The following is a 15,725-nucleotide window of genomic DNA, read 5'->3' as shown; positions in this document are numbered from 1 at the left end:
CCTCTTTCTATGTGTGCTGCAGAATGTGGCACACATTGAAAGAACAAAAAACAATGAGAAATAAAGATATTTCTCCTTGTTACGCCTCAACTGGGAAAGCGTAGCATTTTTACGCACTCTCATGTCTACCACTGATGTTAAATCCGGGAATGTGCCAAAAGCCATAGGTGGATGCAGGTGAACACCCACGTTCCGCCCAGGGGATGCCTCCCTGCTGGACAGTAATGCAAGGCGTGATTTGAGCAGCCTTGCGTTAATCTAGATTTATCAAGCCTTGCAGGGCCACGCAAGGTGGCTTTGTGTGGCTTGAGAAATCTCACTTAAATATTGTGTCGCCCTTGCGACCCATCATGTGGCACCAAGGAGATGCAAAAACGTGATAAATATGCCCCAATAGGTATACGTTTAGTAAAATCAAAAGGAGGAATAACACCAGATCTAAAAACACAAACATGTCTTCTATGGAAATAGAGAAAAAGCAAGAACCATCTGGTGCCATCTAGTGCTATAGTTCACAGGACTTTTCCAATAGATTACCTGAAGTGTATAAAGATTATCAGTGCTCCCTGGGATCTTTGAATCAGTCTCGAAAAATCTAACTTTATCACATTTAGACAGACATTCTACCAAAATCCAAGGGCACAAACCATCATAATGATTTCTTTTGTATGAGTATTTATTAATATTTGAATCCTTCTAACCATTTTCATCAACAAAAACTACATCCTGTCATTGAGTTTTTCAGTTCTGATTCTCATACTTTTATATGTTCATAACAATGTCTTTCTCATATATCCCTTTGCATTTCGGGCATTTGTCCCATCTCCAAGGGAGGAGTGTTTTAATCCAGTCGCTAAAATCAAAAAAATCAAAAAACAACAAAGATATCACGTAATAATCGCCCATGGGATCTCCTCCTACTTTCTACCTAGCATTTCATGTGGCAGTCCTACGCTTAGCAACCTCAACTTCCCCACCTTCTTTATAAACATGTCCTTAACTCTGAGGTGCATTGTGTCCATTTGGCATCCTGATAATATTGAGTGTGTGACGTTCATTTGATTCTTAGATCTTTCACCAATCTGTCTGTACCAATGGCATCTAGAGATTATGTATTCAGTCCTAGTCCACCATATTTACACACTAACCCAATTCACCCAATTTTACTAGTTTAGTCTTTCTTTCATTGCCACTGCATTTTGGAAATACTTGAAATTTTGTTTCGATTCCTCCTTTTCCAAGCCAAGAGATGTATTCAACCTCATAGTTCATTGTTAATATTCTGGAAGCAACTACAAGAAATCAATTCATGTAACCCTTTGCAACATATGATTCCAGAAATTCAATACACTATAGCTCTTGTTGTAACAGTTTTTGTGAATTGTGTCCTCTTCTTGACTTGCTGATCACTTTACATACTTTAAATTTAATTTGGCTGACATCATGCTTCATTTCGGCAGAGAGTTTCTCCACAGTTGGTTTGATATCCTTGTTTCTAAGATCTGATATATGTTTCTCTAGTCTTGTTTTATAGTCTGGCCAACATATGTTTACCCACATGGGCGTTTTAATAAGTTTATGGCACCAGTCATTCCGTGCCAGCAAACTGAGCAGAGCAGTAACTGCTTCTGTATGTTTCTACTTGTCCTCATATTTTGTCATGCTGCACACAGCAGGGATTTTCTCTTTCCAATCCTTTATACTGTTTTTGTTCTTTAATCTGCCAGACCTGATAACAGCGCTCGCTCAGCTGCTTTCAATTCTGTGTCTCCCTGTGAAATGTTTATTGTTACTATTAATAATGTGTCTGATCATTTTTTCTCTAATGTCTTCTTTCTTGTTTCTTGCAATGTCGTGTTTGACCTGTTATAATTCCCAGTGTGCCTCGGCAGCTTTCCTACCAACAGTTCCTTCTGGTCCTGGGATTAAAAAGTAACACCTTCGTTGTCACTCCTTAATTCGTAAAAAAAAAAAATGCAAGTCCAGATCCCCGAAGTTTTTCTTAAGAGCCTGCTGCCAGGGTAACCGAACACCAGGGTCGCTGAGTACTAAGGCTGCCTGGTTTTGCTTCCATCTCATGCCGCTTTCTTCCGCCACCGTGCATTTCCTATTTCTTTTTCTCACTTTTTCAATTTCTTTTTTATCCGTGGTTTCTCCCGTACAACATTTTCCTATTTTTCCTCCTTATTCTCCCTTTCTCTCTCTTATTATGCTTCAAACTCTGAGAATGAACACTGTACCACGGTCCCCAATAAATGGCAGTTCCAAACACGTCCAAATATCTACACATATTAAACTATGTTTGATTCCCATCAGTAAATATGGAATTTTCATGCCAAAATGTCATTGAGCTGTAGCTAGGGCAGGGGAGGAAGAGATTATGCAGCAAGACTGTCTAATTATGCAGAATGAAAATACAAATTGTGCGGCATAATATGACACATTTTGTATGGCATTACTTCATTATCGTGACATTGCTGCACGTGGTAACAGTGATTGGGCACATCACTAGTACTAGTACACCCAAATACAGCAAAAAGCAACTGAAAGGTGACCACTAAACCTTTGTGAAGCACCTTCTACTGTGCGGCAACATGTGGCTTCATTTTTAGTAACTATTGGTTCAATTCAGCTATAAAAACTTTTTTTTTTAATCTTCAAATTATGCAGCAGATGATAGGTTAAGTTGCAAATGTGGCAAATTCACAATTGTGCGGAAAACCCCACAGTACAGAGCTGCATAATTTCAGTGGCCCTGGCTACAAAAAATAGAACAAGCTCAAAAATTCCTTCTTGTCCATGAACTGAATGAATTAAGGGGCATATTCATACTCTGTTTGCACCAAATTAGTGTCATTTTTTTTACTCTAATTCGGTGCAAAACTAACTCCATATTTATACTTTGGTGCTAGACCCATCTAGCACCAAATTTATGGAGGTAAAGTCATTTTTTGGACGTGGAAACCTACTTTGCGTCAATGAGATGCAAAGTAGGTGTTTCCGTGCAAAAAATGACTCTATGGCCTTAGCGCCATATTTATCCCCCGTGCTAAAATCACACACGGGTGGGAGGAGGGGTCAATTAATAGTGCAAAGCTTGCTTTGCACTATTATTTAACGCCTGGGTCAGAGCAGGCGTTAGGGTACCTGTGGGCCTATTTCCATGGTGGAAAACCATGGAATAAGCCCACAGGTGGCCTCCCCAGGCCCCAGGGACACTCCCACCCACACCAGAGGGACAGAGGAGGATGGGGGACCCCATCCCAGGTAAGTATTTTATTTTATTTTTTGAAGTGCATTTGGGGGCCCTGAAATGGGTCCCCTACATGGCACTTGGTACAATAGCCATGCTCAGGGGACGCTGGTCCCTTGTGCTGGCTATTGGGGTGGTGAGCATGACTCCTGTCTTTTCTAAGACAGGAGTCATGTGGTATGGATGGTTTTGCGTCAGAAAATGACTCTAGGCAGGTTAGAGTCATTTTTTTTTACTTTAACCTGCTTAACGTCATTTCTTGGTGCAAAAACCCCTTCTTCCATATAGCCAGCCCCACCTGACTAAAGTCATTTTTTTTGCTGCTAGCCTACCCTTTGCACCGGCTTGCACCATTCTATAAATATGGTGCCGGCTGGTGCACAGAAATGGGGCAAGCCGGTGCTAAACTTTTTGGTGCAAAACTGAGTTGGTCCAACTTGCTCTGCTTCCTTTTACGGCTTTGTGCACATCGGTCTCTGGTCCATTTCACACACTAGAGAACATGTACCTACGACCCTGAACCAGCTGTGTCTCTCACTGCCTTTCATTGCTCTCGTAGTTCCACCTCTCACCGCTCTAAGGCCCATATTTATACTTTTTTAGTGCCGCAATTGCATCATTTTTTAACGCAAAAGCGGCGCAAACTTTCAAAATACAATTGTATTTTGTACGTTTGTGCCATTTTTGCGTCAGAAAGCGGTGCAAATGTGGCGCTAAAAAGTATAAATATGGGTCTAAATCCTCAGTCCTGTGTAGCCTCTATGGCCCATATCTATACCTTTTTAGCGCCGCATTTGCATCAGTTTTTGACATCAAAGCGGCGCAAACCTGTAAAATACAATTGTATTTTGTACATTTGCGCTGTTTTTGCATCAAAAAGCGGCGCAAATGTGGTGCTAAAAAAGTATAAATATGGCCCTAGGTTTCTTCTGATGGGCTCCTGCTCTCTGGTCCTGGGAAGATCATGAGCATTTTATATTCAGTGACTTTATGTCTCTGACTCAGTTCTCTGTGTTATCTTGTGCAGGTTCTTGACAATAACTCTAGCATTTATCACTGAGGGGTACATATAGCCCTTCTTGAGAGTCCATCAGTCATTCGAAATTAAGAAGTATATTCATGGAGACGAATGACGCTTGCAGACAGACCTCGGTGAGATGCGGGTTTATGTATACCGTCAGGATGAATGAAGTTACTGACAGTATGCTTCTCCTTGAAGTTCCCCAGCAGCAGTACCCAAAAATGTCACACGAGGCCGCTGCTTCCCCATTAACTAGGGATGTCTTCGTAACTGGGATTTGTCTGAGGTTGGGGTCTGTAAATAAAACGTACCTTCTAAGAGTGTGAGGAAGGTAGGAGGTGAGATGTTTAAAAGCCTGGCGAATGAAGATATAGGGCAGCAGAGAGGGAATTGAAACCTCTGGATGGGAGGGTACAGATAAGTAAAAAGGGCTCCAGGAAGCAGAGTTGCCGCCTTTCTCAGAGACCATGGTGGGTGGAAGCGGCTACAGGGGATTGTGGTGCTACCACAAGTTTCAGAGCGCTTGTCAAAAGACGATGTGGTGGGCTTCAAGAAGGTGGGGTTGGCTATATAGAGACTGCGTGGTTTGTAAGATGGTGTTCGAGGGTATGGGGTAGTTAGATAGGTTTCAAGGGATCTGCCGTGGCTGAAGGGCTGGTCTGAGAGGTCAGTGTATGGGCTATTTGTTTCCTGGTTTTGGGCCTGTTTATGGTCTGGGGCACCGGTTTTACAGTTGATTTCTCTATTACCACAAACACTGCCTGCAGCACGCATAAGTACATGCAGCTTCCCATACCTTACCAAACACCTACAAAGAAGGGCCAACATTTACTAAGAGTTTGCATTGGGGTTGCACCACTTTCGTAGCGCACCCCCAATGCAAAATTCCATGTTGGGATTTACCAAGACGCACAAATCGAGATTTGAGTGGCTTTGCGTGGGATTTGACCCCAAAAGTAACCCAAGCAGAGCATAACTCTGCCTTGTGTTATTTTGCGTCGGAGAGGCCTTACATGGATGCGGTATGGGCGTTCTCATACATCCAACAATGTTTTTTGATGCAAACCCATATTTAGTAAAGTCATTAAACATGAATTTGCACCAATATATGGCGCGCCTACACAAGGCCGGTGTAATGAGGATACATAGCTCTGTTGTTCCTTGTTACCTCCCCTATGAATCTGTGCTGCATTCTTATAGGATGGCTCTCCTTCCTCTTCTAGTGTTTGTCCCTCCCCTGGGGCATTGCCTCTTCACAATTCTTAGGATTGGATGACTTTTATCCTTCCACTGCTCACTTTCAGAGAAGTACTGCACAGTATCAGGAAAAAAAATTCTTATTGCCAATGCTGTACAATATCAACAAAAACCACTGGCAAAGCCAGTAGGTCAAAAAGAACAACCCTGCTGATAATGAAGACTTACATTGTAATGTCTAAAACAGCTTCAGAATGTATCAGGCTAGGAGCTACCAAAAGTGATTGGACACTGAAACGCCCAAATAGCAACGTATAGACCAGGAGTGTAGCTACTGTTGGTGCAGCAAGTGCAGTGCACCCGGCCCGAACCCTGAGGGGCTCATCGAATCCTGATAATTCCTGTATTTTACTGCCCTGTCAGCAGCCAAAGGGGACATTTTTCCTGCCTTACACACAGGTCCATCGCTTGCTTTCTCAGCTACTGGGCCAAGCATTGGTGGCAGGTATGAATACGAAGATCATCCTCTTCAAACATTAAGTTGATTACGTTAAAGAAGCCATGATTACATTTAATTTAAATTTTGCCGCAAGGAAAAAGTCTAAGAGCCCTATTTAGTCCGATTTTTGATCCCATATTTTAAATTTATACATTAAAAATACAAATCCCGGAATGTGCAATGGTTTTAAAAGCCACGAGTGGCTGAATTTGTCACACATTACTTTAGGCTCAGGAGGAGCTGTGGATCTCCATTTGTGTGCCTAGGGATGTGCCGGAATGCAGCGTAATAAATGTGACATTGGGGCCATAAACCAAGGCAATTCACGATGATCTTAGACCAACGTAAATGTTGTTACTCACACGCACTGGCGGTGCTCCGGGTCCAATGTTTGTTTGTGCTGCCGAGCCTCAAATACATATCTAACACCCACCGGGTCATTATCTGCGCACAGGACATAGTGCACGGATAAAGAACACAAGTCCAAGTAGTGTTTGTGTTTTTTTCTGCACAGCCTAACAGGGCGCGACGACAAGACCAAGATAAGGAAGCGTCTCCTGCAAGGGCGAGAAGGAGTTGGGAAAGCGAGGGGAGGTCTTGGCTCTGCGATAAAAATACCAGCATTGATGCACGCCTGCCTTTAGTTGGGGGGCAGAAAATGAGAGCACACAGGGGCAGATTTATGGAACGTGCAGCGACACTTTTCCTGCTCCTCTTAGCACCCCCCTACGGCTACCATGTGTGTGCCGTATTTAAAATACAGTGCACCATGGCGCAGGGTAGGGGGTAATAGCGTCATTTTTCATGACGCTATTGATGTACTCTGTAGGAGTAGCGCCAAAATATTGGCTCTGCTCCTGCAGAGCACATAGGGCCCCATTCAAAAGAACGGAAGCCCCCTTTTAACGCCTGCTCTTGAGCAGGCGTAAAAAGTGGTGTAAAACATGGCACAAGGAAATCTCACAGATTTCCTTACGCCATATTTCCGGCTCCCCTAATGGGGGAACGCCCCCTTGCATACATTATGCCTGGCGCAGGCATAATGTAGTGCAAAGGGTTACAGAGTGGCGCAATGCATGCACTGCACCACCCTGTAAATACAGCGCGGGGGTTTCGGCCTCCTTAGGCCACATTAACATTAAAAATAATTACGTTAATGTGGGGCAAGGTGGTGCTAGGGTATTATAAATATGCCCCAGAGTGCGTAAAATCCATTGCGCTCCTGAGTGCACCAAGGATTGAGGGGACGTAAAAGCATGTTAAAATATGCAATGTGCAGAGGCAATTGTCACGAAACCTTAAAAAAAAACTCACGAAACAAAGCATTGCGACATGGAGATGCCTTCATTTTTTAATCAGTTTTATTTTAAATTGAAGGTTTTGCGCATGATGGTCAATTTTGCACTAAATTCACAAATCGTGAAATTGCAAAAAGCTGAGGGCCCCCTATACGAACGTTTGAATTACTGATTTCCTAATTGCAAATTCCTGTGAATCGCAATTAAGAAATCGCTAATTCAAATGTATGAAACTCTTAAGAGTTTCATTTGCGATTCGTAGTGGGTCGCAAATAGACCTACTCATTAATTTTAATGAGGTAGGTCTCAATTTGCGACCCATTAGGAATCGCAGCCATCACAGTGTTGGGGGTCTGCTGGGTTCAGCAGACCACCATGTCTGTGATTGTTTTTTAAATAAAGCAATCTTTTTTTTTTTAAACGCAGCCCATTTTCCTTAAAGGAACAGACTTTTCAGATTTGGTATTAGGAAGGGATGCCCTCACCACGCCCCTTCCTAATACCGAATCGCAACATCCAAATTCCGATTCAGTAACAAGTTACTGATTTGCAATTTGGGCTTTGTACATCCCAAAAAGCATTCTGCGAATCTGCCTGTTTGCAACTAGAAAAATGCTTTGTGCAATTGGCCTTGAGAGTGTCTGTATAGTGTTTATCAGAGTAGAACCACCACCATCAATGGCCTGTGCCTGGGTCCCCCAAACTTGCAGTTTCTTTACTCTATTTAACAGTGGTAGAACTGTCAAGAGAATACTGACTGAACTTCTGCTGGCTCTGCCAGTGTAAACCTTTGACCTTACTATGTCTGACAAGGGGCCGCCGGGTCACTTATTTCTCTGCCAATCTCTGCCCTGGGAGGTTAGCAGACAAGGAAAATATACAATAGCCTTGTGAGTAAGGAGAAAAATCTCTGTGTTTTAGGACCATTTGTTTTTTTTCTATAGAGAAAACAAACTTTTTCGTTTGGTATTTGTTTTCTTAATTTAATAAGTTTGTAAGCCTGTGTTTCAAATATGGCTCAGGCATGACAAACCTTCAGTGCTATGAAGGGAACCCCAGTCTGTCAGGCAGGGATCTCTGAACAGGATGGACGGTTCTCCACTTGGGTGGCAGGAGCCAAGGGTGTAAACGATGCAATTCAATATCATTAATTATTTACATTGCATAATTAATCATTTCCTTTTACTCACTGAAATACTCCTTGTATCGTCCATATAAGCCAGATGGGGTGATCTCTTTTAAGAAATTGTATTATATAACCATGCTGAGGGTGGGGTTTTGAACTACCTATGTCTGAAAGCAATTCCTCCATCAGTTTCAATGCACAATTGTGAATCTGAAATGAAGCCTCTCTGCTTTATTTAAATTATTTAACAAAAATCGGAAAAAGAATAAACCATTTCATATATATTGTCTTCTACCATATAAAAACACAGACTCTCTTCGGAAGCTATGAAGCAGAGCTGAATTTAAATGTGGACCTTCAAACACTGATAAATCTATTGAAGTCATACAACTAACTTAGCCCACATCCGCAAGACTTTGTAATACAGAAACAATACTCTAAAAGCATACTGAACTCTACAAAAACTCCATAAACTACATGTACAAGATGAGAACCATTCCTGGCGGTGCAATTATGTTAATATTGGTTTTGTAAATATGTTTATTGAATGTTATAATGTTCTGCCCTGGTGGAGAGAGGCTCTTGCCAAAGAGAACACATTTATAGGTGTAGCTACTTTATTGACCCTGTCTATTCTGATTCTGAATGACTTCTCTTCCAGTGAAACCCCAAACACATTTGCCATGCTCTGGATAGTGAAGAGGGTAGTGATAGATAAATTATCCTCTGGAACCGGAAGTCACCAGTGATTGGATGAGTAACTGAATTTATAACTAATTTAACTAAGCAGGGAAACCTAGGTTAGTCTGGAAAGATGAGCACACGTTTGACTATGTATGGTCCAAAAACATGCATAACTTTCTAGGTCAATGTATTACTGTAGCAATTATTTCAAATGTATGTATGGATGTATGTGGTATATGTATAGCAATGACCTAGCCAAAAAGGCAGCTGAGCACTGTACCACGACAAAGGCAAGCATACAGTCTACAAGTGATAGGAGAGGTAGCTGGGTATTGGCTTGTCACTGCATTGTGATGTTGTGTTATTTAGAGAGTTTTCTCTTCAGCTTTTCCTAAATTAGATCAGCATTGCGGAGGTTCTTACGCACACTATGATGTTGGTACAGATCCTGGGTGCTTAGATGGGAAAGGCTTGATTCCTTGGTCTTTTCTTTTTACACTTCTTAGTCTCCAGTCTGATTTTGGCCTGGCTGCCGGGGTTCTAAGAGCCACCAGAAGTGGGGAGCTTGTCCACAAGAAAATCCCTTTGTTTATATTTTCTTTCTAGTGCTATTTATGGTCTAATGATGACTAAGAATAATTAATACTCCTGATAGTTAGATTTTTACATTATTTATCTTAGCTCATGATTTGTGTTGTTTCTAATTATAGTTGTATGTTATAATACTCCTCATCTCTAAATGTATTTTAATATTGTTTACTATAAACAGAAACAAATGGAATTGTCAAACACAATTCATCAGATTAGATCCATTATTCCCCCTCTAGGTTTGGGAACAGCCTAAGGTATGATTGGGCATCGTTTTTCTCATCCCATGATATTACAGGAAACCATGCCTCTTATGAGTCCATTAATTCAACTATCTACAGTTACTGTCCAAAGGCAGTCATGGAGGAAGGACGTGAAGAGCTAGTCCTATGTATTTTGGAGGTTTTAATGGGCAATTTAAAGCTGGAGAGATTCCCGACGTTCTTAAAGAAACCTGGGTTTCTCCTCTGTTAGCATAACCCTTGTTAAATACTTTAGGCCGCAAACTCTAACTCTGTCCCAACTCTAACATTCTTTAGTATTCTTATTGAAATATTTGGAAAAGTCAGCTTGCAACCAACTACAAGATTTCATTGAGGAAAACAAGTTTCTGAGGGAGAGGCAATCAGCATTTCGTTCTCAGGGGAGACAGGATTGGCCTCGGTGGACATGCAGCTACTCCCAATAGCAACTATGCTGATCATATGCCAATAATGCTTCTTGATCTGTTGGCTGCTTTTGATGCCCTAAATCATTTCACACTTACAAACAGAGTCAGGGAGAGCATAGGGACATCTGTGGGGTGTGAGGGGATTAGGGGCTTTGTAGCTGACTAAAGTACCTTTTGTCTAACAGAATATGCAAGGGATTGAAATCAAAGGAAGCAAAACTGTGACGGTTCCCAATGGGCTACCACAAGATTCCTGCTTTTCGCCAATGGATTTTAAAACCTATGTTAAATTAAAAGACCAAACAAAACATCAACTTCTTGACTTTTATGGAGGCCTCAAATCTCGCTCGTTTAAATCTGTTTTTCAATTGCACCGTATTTTGTGTGGTGTTCGAATACCATTGTCAGAGTATTCCCTGGCAACACCATTGTATCCTGAATGTTCTTTACAAAAATATCGCCCCATTGGAGTTAAGAATATCAAATATATGCCCAATGGGACAATATTTTTTAAATTATGTCGATAATATTTCTGTGTACATTATTCTGACACAGATCTGAAATATTTGGAGCAGTGAACACTGCCGTTGTAAAGCACTGAGGGGCATATTTATACTTGTTTTGCGCCGCATTCACGTCATTTTTTTAAGCAAATTCAGTGCAAAACTAACTCCATATTTATACTTTGGCGCTAGACCCATCTAGTGCCACAGTTATGGAGTTAAAGTCATTTTTGGGACGTGGAAACCTACTTTGCGTCAATGAGATGCACATTAGGCTTTCCCGTGCAAAAAATAACTCTATGGCTTTAGTGCCATATTTACCCCCCTGTGCTACAATCACACACGGGTGGGAGGAGAGGTCAAATAATAGTGCAAAACTTGCTTTGCACCATTATTTAACGCCTGGGTCAGAGCAGGCGTTAGGGGACCTGTGGGCCTATTTCCATGGTGGAAAACCATGGAATAAGAACACAGGTGCCCTCCCCAGGCCCCAGGGACACTCCTACCCACACCAGAGGGACAGCGGAGGATGGGGGACCCCATCCCAGGTAAGTATAGGTAAGTACAGGTAAGTATTTTATTTTAAGTGCCATATTGGCCCTGAAGTGGGCCCCCCTACATGGCACTGGGTTCAGTAGCCATGCCCAGGGGACCCTGGTCCCCTGTGCTGGCCACAGGGGTGGTGGGCATGACTCCTGTCTTTTCTAAGACAGGAGTCATGTGGTATGGATAGTTTTGCGTCAGAAAATGACACTAGGCTGGTTAGAGTCATTTTTTTTTACTCTAACCTGCCTAACGTCATTTTGTGGTGCAAAAAACCCTTCTTCCATACCACCACCCCCACAGGCTATCGTCATTTGTTTTAGGCTAGCCTACCATTTGCATCGGCTTGCACCATTCCATAAATATGGTGCCCCACTGGTGCCCAGAAATGGTGCAAGCCGGTGCTAAACCTTTTGGTGCAAAACTGCGTTGGTGCAGTTTTGCACCAAAAAGTATAAATCAGGGCCTTAGTCACCATCATGGGTTGTTAGTGCTTTATAAATAACATAATTGACTGATTGATTGGTTGATTAAGGAAGGTCAGATGGGCTGGAAGAAATGGTGAGAGACTGTAGAGGTAGATCGGGTTGGCTGGAAGAAGGTGAGAAAAGGAATAGGAAGGCCATATGTATTGTAAAGGGAAGTGAGGGTACATGGAGGTCAGCTTAGTTGTTTTTGGGAGTGAAAGGGTGTTGTGAGGTCAGATTGGAGGTACGAAGGCTGTGAGACGCTATAGGGTGATCTAGTAGACCGTTAAACGCTTTGAGAGAGTTTAATAGAGGTCGGATCAGATGAAAGGAGAAGTGAGAGGGTATTTGGTGGTCAGACAGATGACAGGATTGTAAGGAGCTATAGGCAATGAGACATGAGTTGGTTGATGCAAAGTGCTCTACATGTGACACAAGTAATAGAGGGAAGTGAGAGGTGCTTCAGAAATATGAAAGAGATTATAAAGAGGTTAAACACTGAGTAAAGAGATGCAATAATGGTAAACAAGGCTTATAGAGGCAAGTGAAAAGTAAAGGGAGTGAGATGGTAGAGGATGCAGTGAGGCTTGAGGTACTATAGGTAGGAAAGAAGTTGTATTGAGATGAAGGGGACACGAGGAAGGTGAAAGATTCTCTGAAGAGGTGATTGTATCTGTGGCGTCAAAGAGCTTGGATGGGGTGAGAGAGGCTCTGGGAAGGTTAATTGACTAGAAATGGGATCTTTATCGTAGAGAAATATTTATTGTAACAGGAACAGTCATGTAAATATATTTTAAGTTTAGAAGGGGTATTTTTTTAAAGTCATGAAGGAGTCTGTGATGGTTGCAGTTGAGTCCATGGTAACATCACATTCATAGATAGGTACCTGAAAACAGGGCAACATAGCTGTGGTGTGCATGTGGCAGATGCCATGTCAACATCACACCTACACATATGTTTCAGTCCCCAAAGGCACATCTTCTCAACAGTCACATGATTAAAGCCATGCTGACACAATCCCAAAGGACTCATGGTGGAGGCCATGGTAACCTCACCCCTCAAGTACTTGTGATGAAAGCTGTAGCTATATCACAACCCAAACATGTGGTGGTGACAATGGTAACTTTATCCAAGTGGGTACATTGTTAGTGGCCATGCCAACATCATCCATGAAGCCATGTAGAAGACACCACATTTATATAGGCTCCAGAGATGAATGATAGAGATTATGGTGACATCCATCATGTCTGCACTTAGTGGAAGCTACGCTGACTATTCCCCCCCACATGCTTATGACACTTACTCACCAGGATGGGGCTCCAGCAGATACAGGACACCACCATAATTCCCACAAGTTGTACGACCATCTCAATGTCATGGGACTTGGCCCGGCGGCTGCATTTTCTCTTGCGCCACCGGGCACGCACCAGAGTCAAGCCACTCACAGTGTTACAGATCAGCGCCACGAATAGTGAGGCCAGCCCCAACAGTGAGAAGAGCAGTGCAAAGCTGATCTCGCTCCAGTTCGATGCTACGCTGACATGGATGAAGCACCATGTACCTGGATACTGCATATCATATCGGCCAAAGCTCAGCATAGGTAGAAGAGCAATGAGCAAGGCAGAGGTCCACAGGCCCAGTAGAGTGAGCTTAGTCCGCGTAGAAGTAACTATTGAAGAATGCAACAGCGGGCGTGTCACTCCAACACAACGCTCCACGGCCATGACACAGCCCAGGAAAAGTGGGCAGAGGCCAAAGAAGACCATGCAGGCACCGAAAAACTGGCAAATGGAGCCCGTCTGGTCAAGTTCCTTCCACTGCATGTGAACGGCATAGAGGCGCAGTACAAAGGAGCCTGGGATTATATGTCCAGCGAAGTCAGTGATGACCAGGCTACTGGCGAAGAGCAGAAATGTGGCCTTAGACCTGCGGCGGAAGCGCGCATAGGACTTGACAAGAATCACTAGTGCAATGATGTTGGACATGGCGCCTAGCGTCATAGAGAAACTGGGCATGGCAGCGGACCGGGATCTTGAGGAGACAGGCTGGGTGGAGACAGCCATGTCGGAGTTGCTGTCTGGATACACAGATGCATTGCCGAGCTCCTGGGAACCGCTGCAGCACGAGTCGTCCAAGGCATCGTATAGGCTGTGCAGGGAGAGATTCTGTTGGTGCTGGGCAAACATCTTACTGGGCCCAGTTGATAGCAGCCATGGAGCACTAGAAGAAAACATATGGAAAAATCATTAGAACCTTGGCACGGAGAGGACGGAATCTGACGTAGAACATAGAGAAAAAATCTAAGATACAAGAACAGGCAAAAGTAACCATAGCCTAAAACACAGAGAAATTTCAACATTCTACGAAATCGTAGAGTTAGGATGGAAGGTGTTTATCTATGAGAGATTAGGACAATGTTAGGAGGTATTAATCGATGAGAGCCTAGAACAGAGATGGCATGCAGCAATCAATGCAGCCTAAAACAAGGGTAGAGGCTGCTCTCTCTGTTAGCCTAGAGCCAGGGTAGGGAAGAGCCACACACAGGAGCTTAAAACGAAAATAGAGCAAAAAAAACAATGGAAACCTAGGACCAGGGCAGAGAGCAGCCATTTACAAAAGCCTTGAGCATGGATAGCGTCAGCGACCTTTTAGAGCCCAGAACAAGGATAGGGGCATTCGTTACAAGGGTCTAGGTCAATGTAAGTGGTACAGTGTGACAGCTGGACATAATACCAATGAAATTATTATGAGCTATGGAAAAATAAAGCTTGAGGCTGGATCACGCAACATCGTCAAGAGTAGATGTTTTTGGAAAAAGATCAGGGGTGCGTCAAAAGAGGTGATGTCCGAGGTTAGGCATAAGAAAGTATGTAGGTGTAATGCATTAATCGCACGTCTCTAGCAAAGTAAGGGTTCACACAGTCAGCCCATTGTTGGGTGGAATCCCTCTCTTCTGCAACCCCGGTTGGAGAACCACCCATGTCAATGAGAGGCCCCTGCATCCTGGTGGGATGTCTTTGACCGGTGTAACTAGGCTGATACGTTTCAGAAAATCAAGTGGGCAGCCATGTTGGTACAGCCAGCTTGGCATTCATTGTGTTTTCCAGAAAGAAACCCTCATAGCAGAGGGGTGATTCTACAAAATTAAAATGACAATGACCCTGATGTACAGCAAGCTTTTCTCCTGCATTTGGGGGTCATTGTTTTCCCTGTCCTGGTTTACAAGACCCATGCAGGGCATATCCATTGCATGACAGGCCGCAGCCCTGTGAGAGACATCCTGCCTCCTTTGTTCCCAGCAGTGGCTCCACCTGCGCTCTAGTAGGGGGTTTGCTAAGGGTTAGGAGCCATGAGTCTGACAGGGTGGAAGAACCTGCCAAACTCTAAATGACACAATAAGTGACAGTCTCGAGAGCTCAGAGCAGGCAACTTAACATGACATAGAATATAGCAACACAATCTGTAATGCCCCACCTGCACTAGGTCAGACATGAGAGTTTAGTGCAAAAGTGAGCAAAGCTTTGGGCAGAAAAATGGGGAGAAAGTGGAGCTGGCAAGAGCAGGGTTATGGATAAATGAGTAGAGAGATGGTGAGGGTGCAGATTGGGGTGCTGGGATGTTGTACTGTCTCCAATGATTGGACAAAAGACCGATTGCAGAGCCCAACCTCTAGGGAAGGTGTTGCAATAGCCCAAGCCTTAAGGACTTGTGAGTGAAACTGGTATTTCTAGTGTCTGCCTTCAGTGGACATACAAAAGCACACTGCTTGCTCGTTACTCTGCAAGATGAATGGCAAATGTAGGCTTTCCCTTGGCAAATATGATCCTCCACATGGGAATGACTTGAGAATAGCCCCATAAGTAAAACGCAATGCTT

At 43.2% G+C, this 15,725-nt stretch overlaps 1 protein-coding gene across 2 annotated transcripts in view; it reads right to left on the bottom strand.

Annotated features, from left to right (window-relative positions):
* Nucleotides 1-15,725, bottom strand: part of LOC138292865 (prostaglandin E2 receptor EP1 subtype-like) — a 41,494-nt gene that overhangs the window by 2,474 nt on the left and 23,295 nt on the right. For both annotated transcript variants that reach the window (XM_069231703.1, XM_069231704.1), the window contains exon 2: nucleotides 13,157-14,069. In XM_069231703.1, coding sequence (XP_069087804.1) covers nucleotides 13,157-14,035 — 879 coding nt within the window. In that variant the 5' untranslated portion in view covers nucleotides 14,036-14,069. The remainder of the gene's footprint in view (nucleotides 1-13,156; nucleotides 14,070-15,725) is intronic.

This window comes from Pleurodeles waltl, chromosome 4_2, assembly GCF_031143425.1.
Source record: "Pleurodeles waltl isolate 20211129_DDA chromosome 4_2, aPleWal1.hap1.20221129, whole genome shotgun sequence".
Classification (NCBI taxonomy): Eukaryota; Metazoa; Chordata; class Amphibia; order Caudata; family Salamandridae; genus Pleurodeles; species Pleurodeles waltl.
The sequence above is the reverse complement of the archived record's forward strand: the minus strand, read 5'-3'. Positions and strand labels throughout refer to the sequence as shown.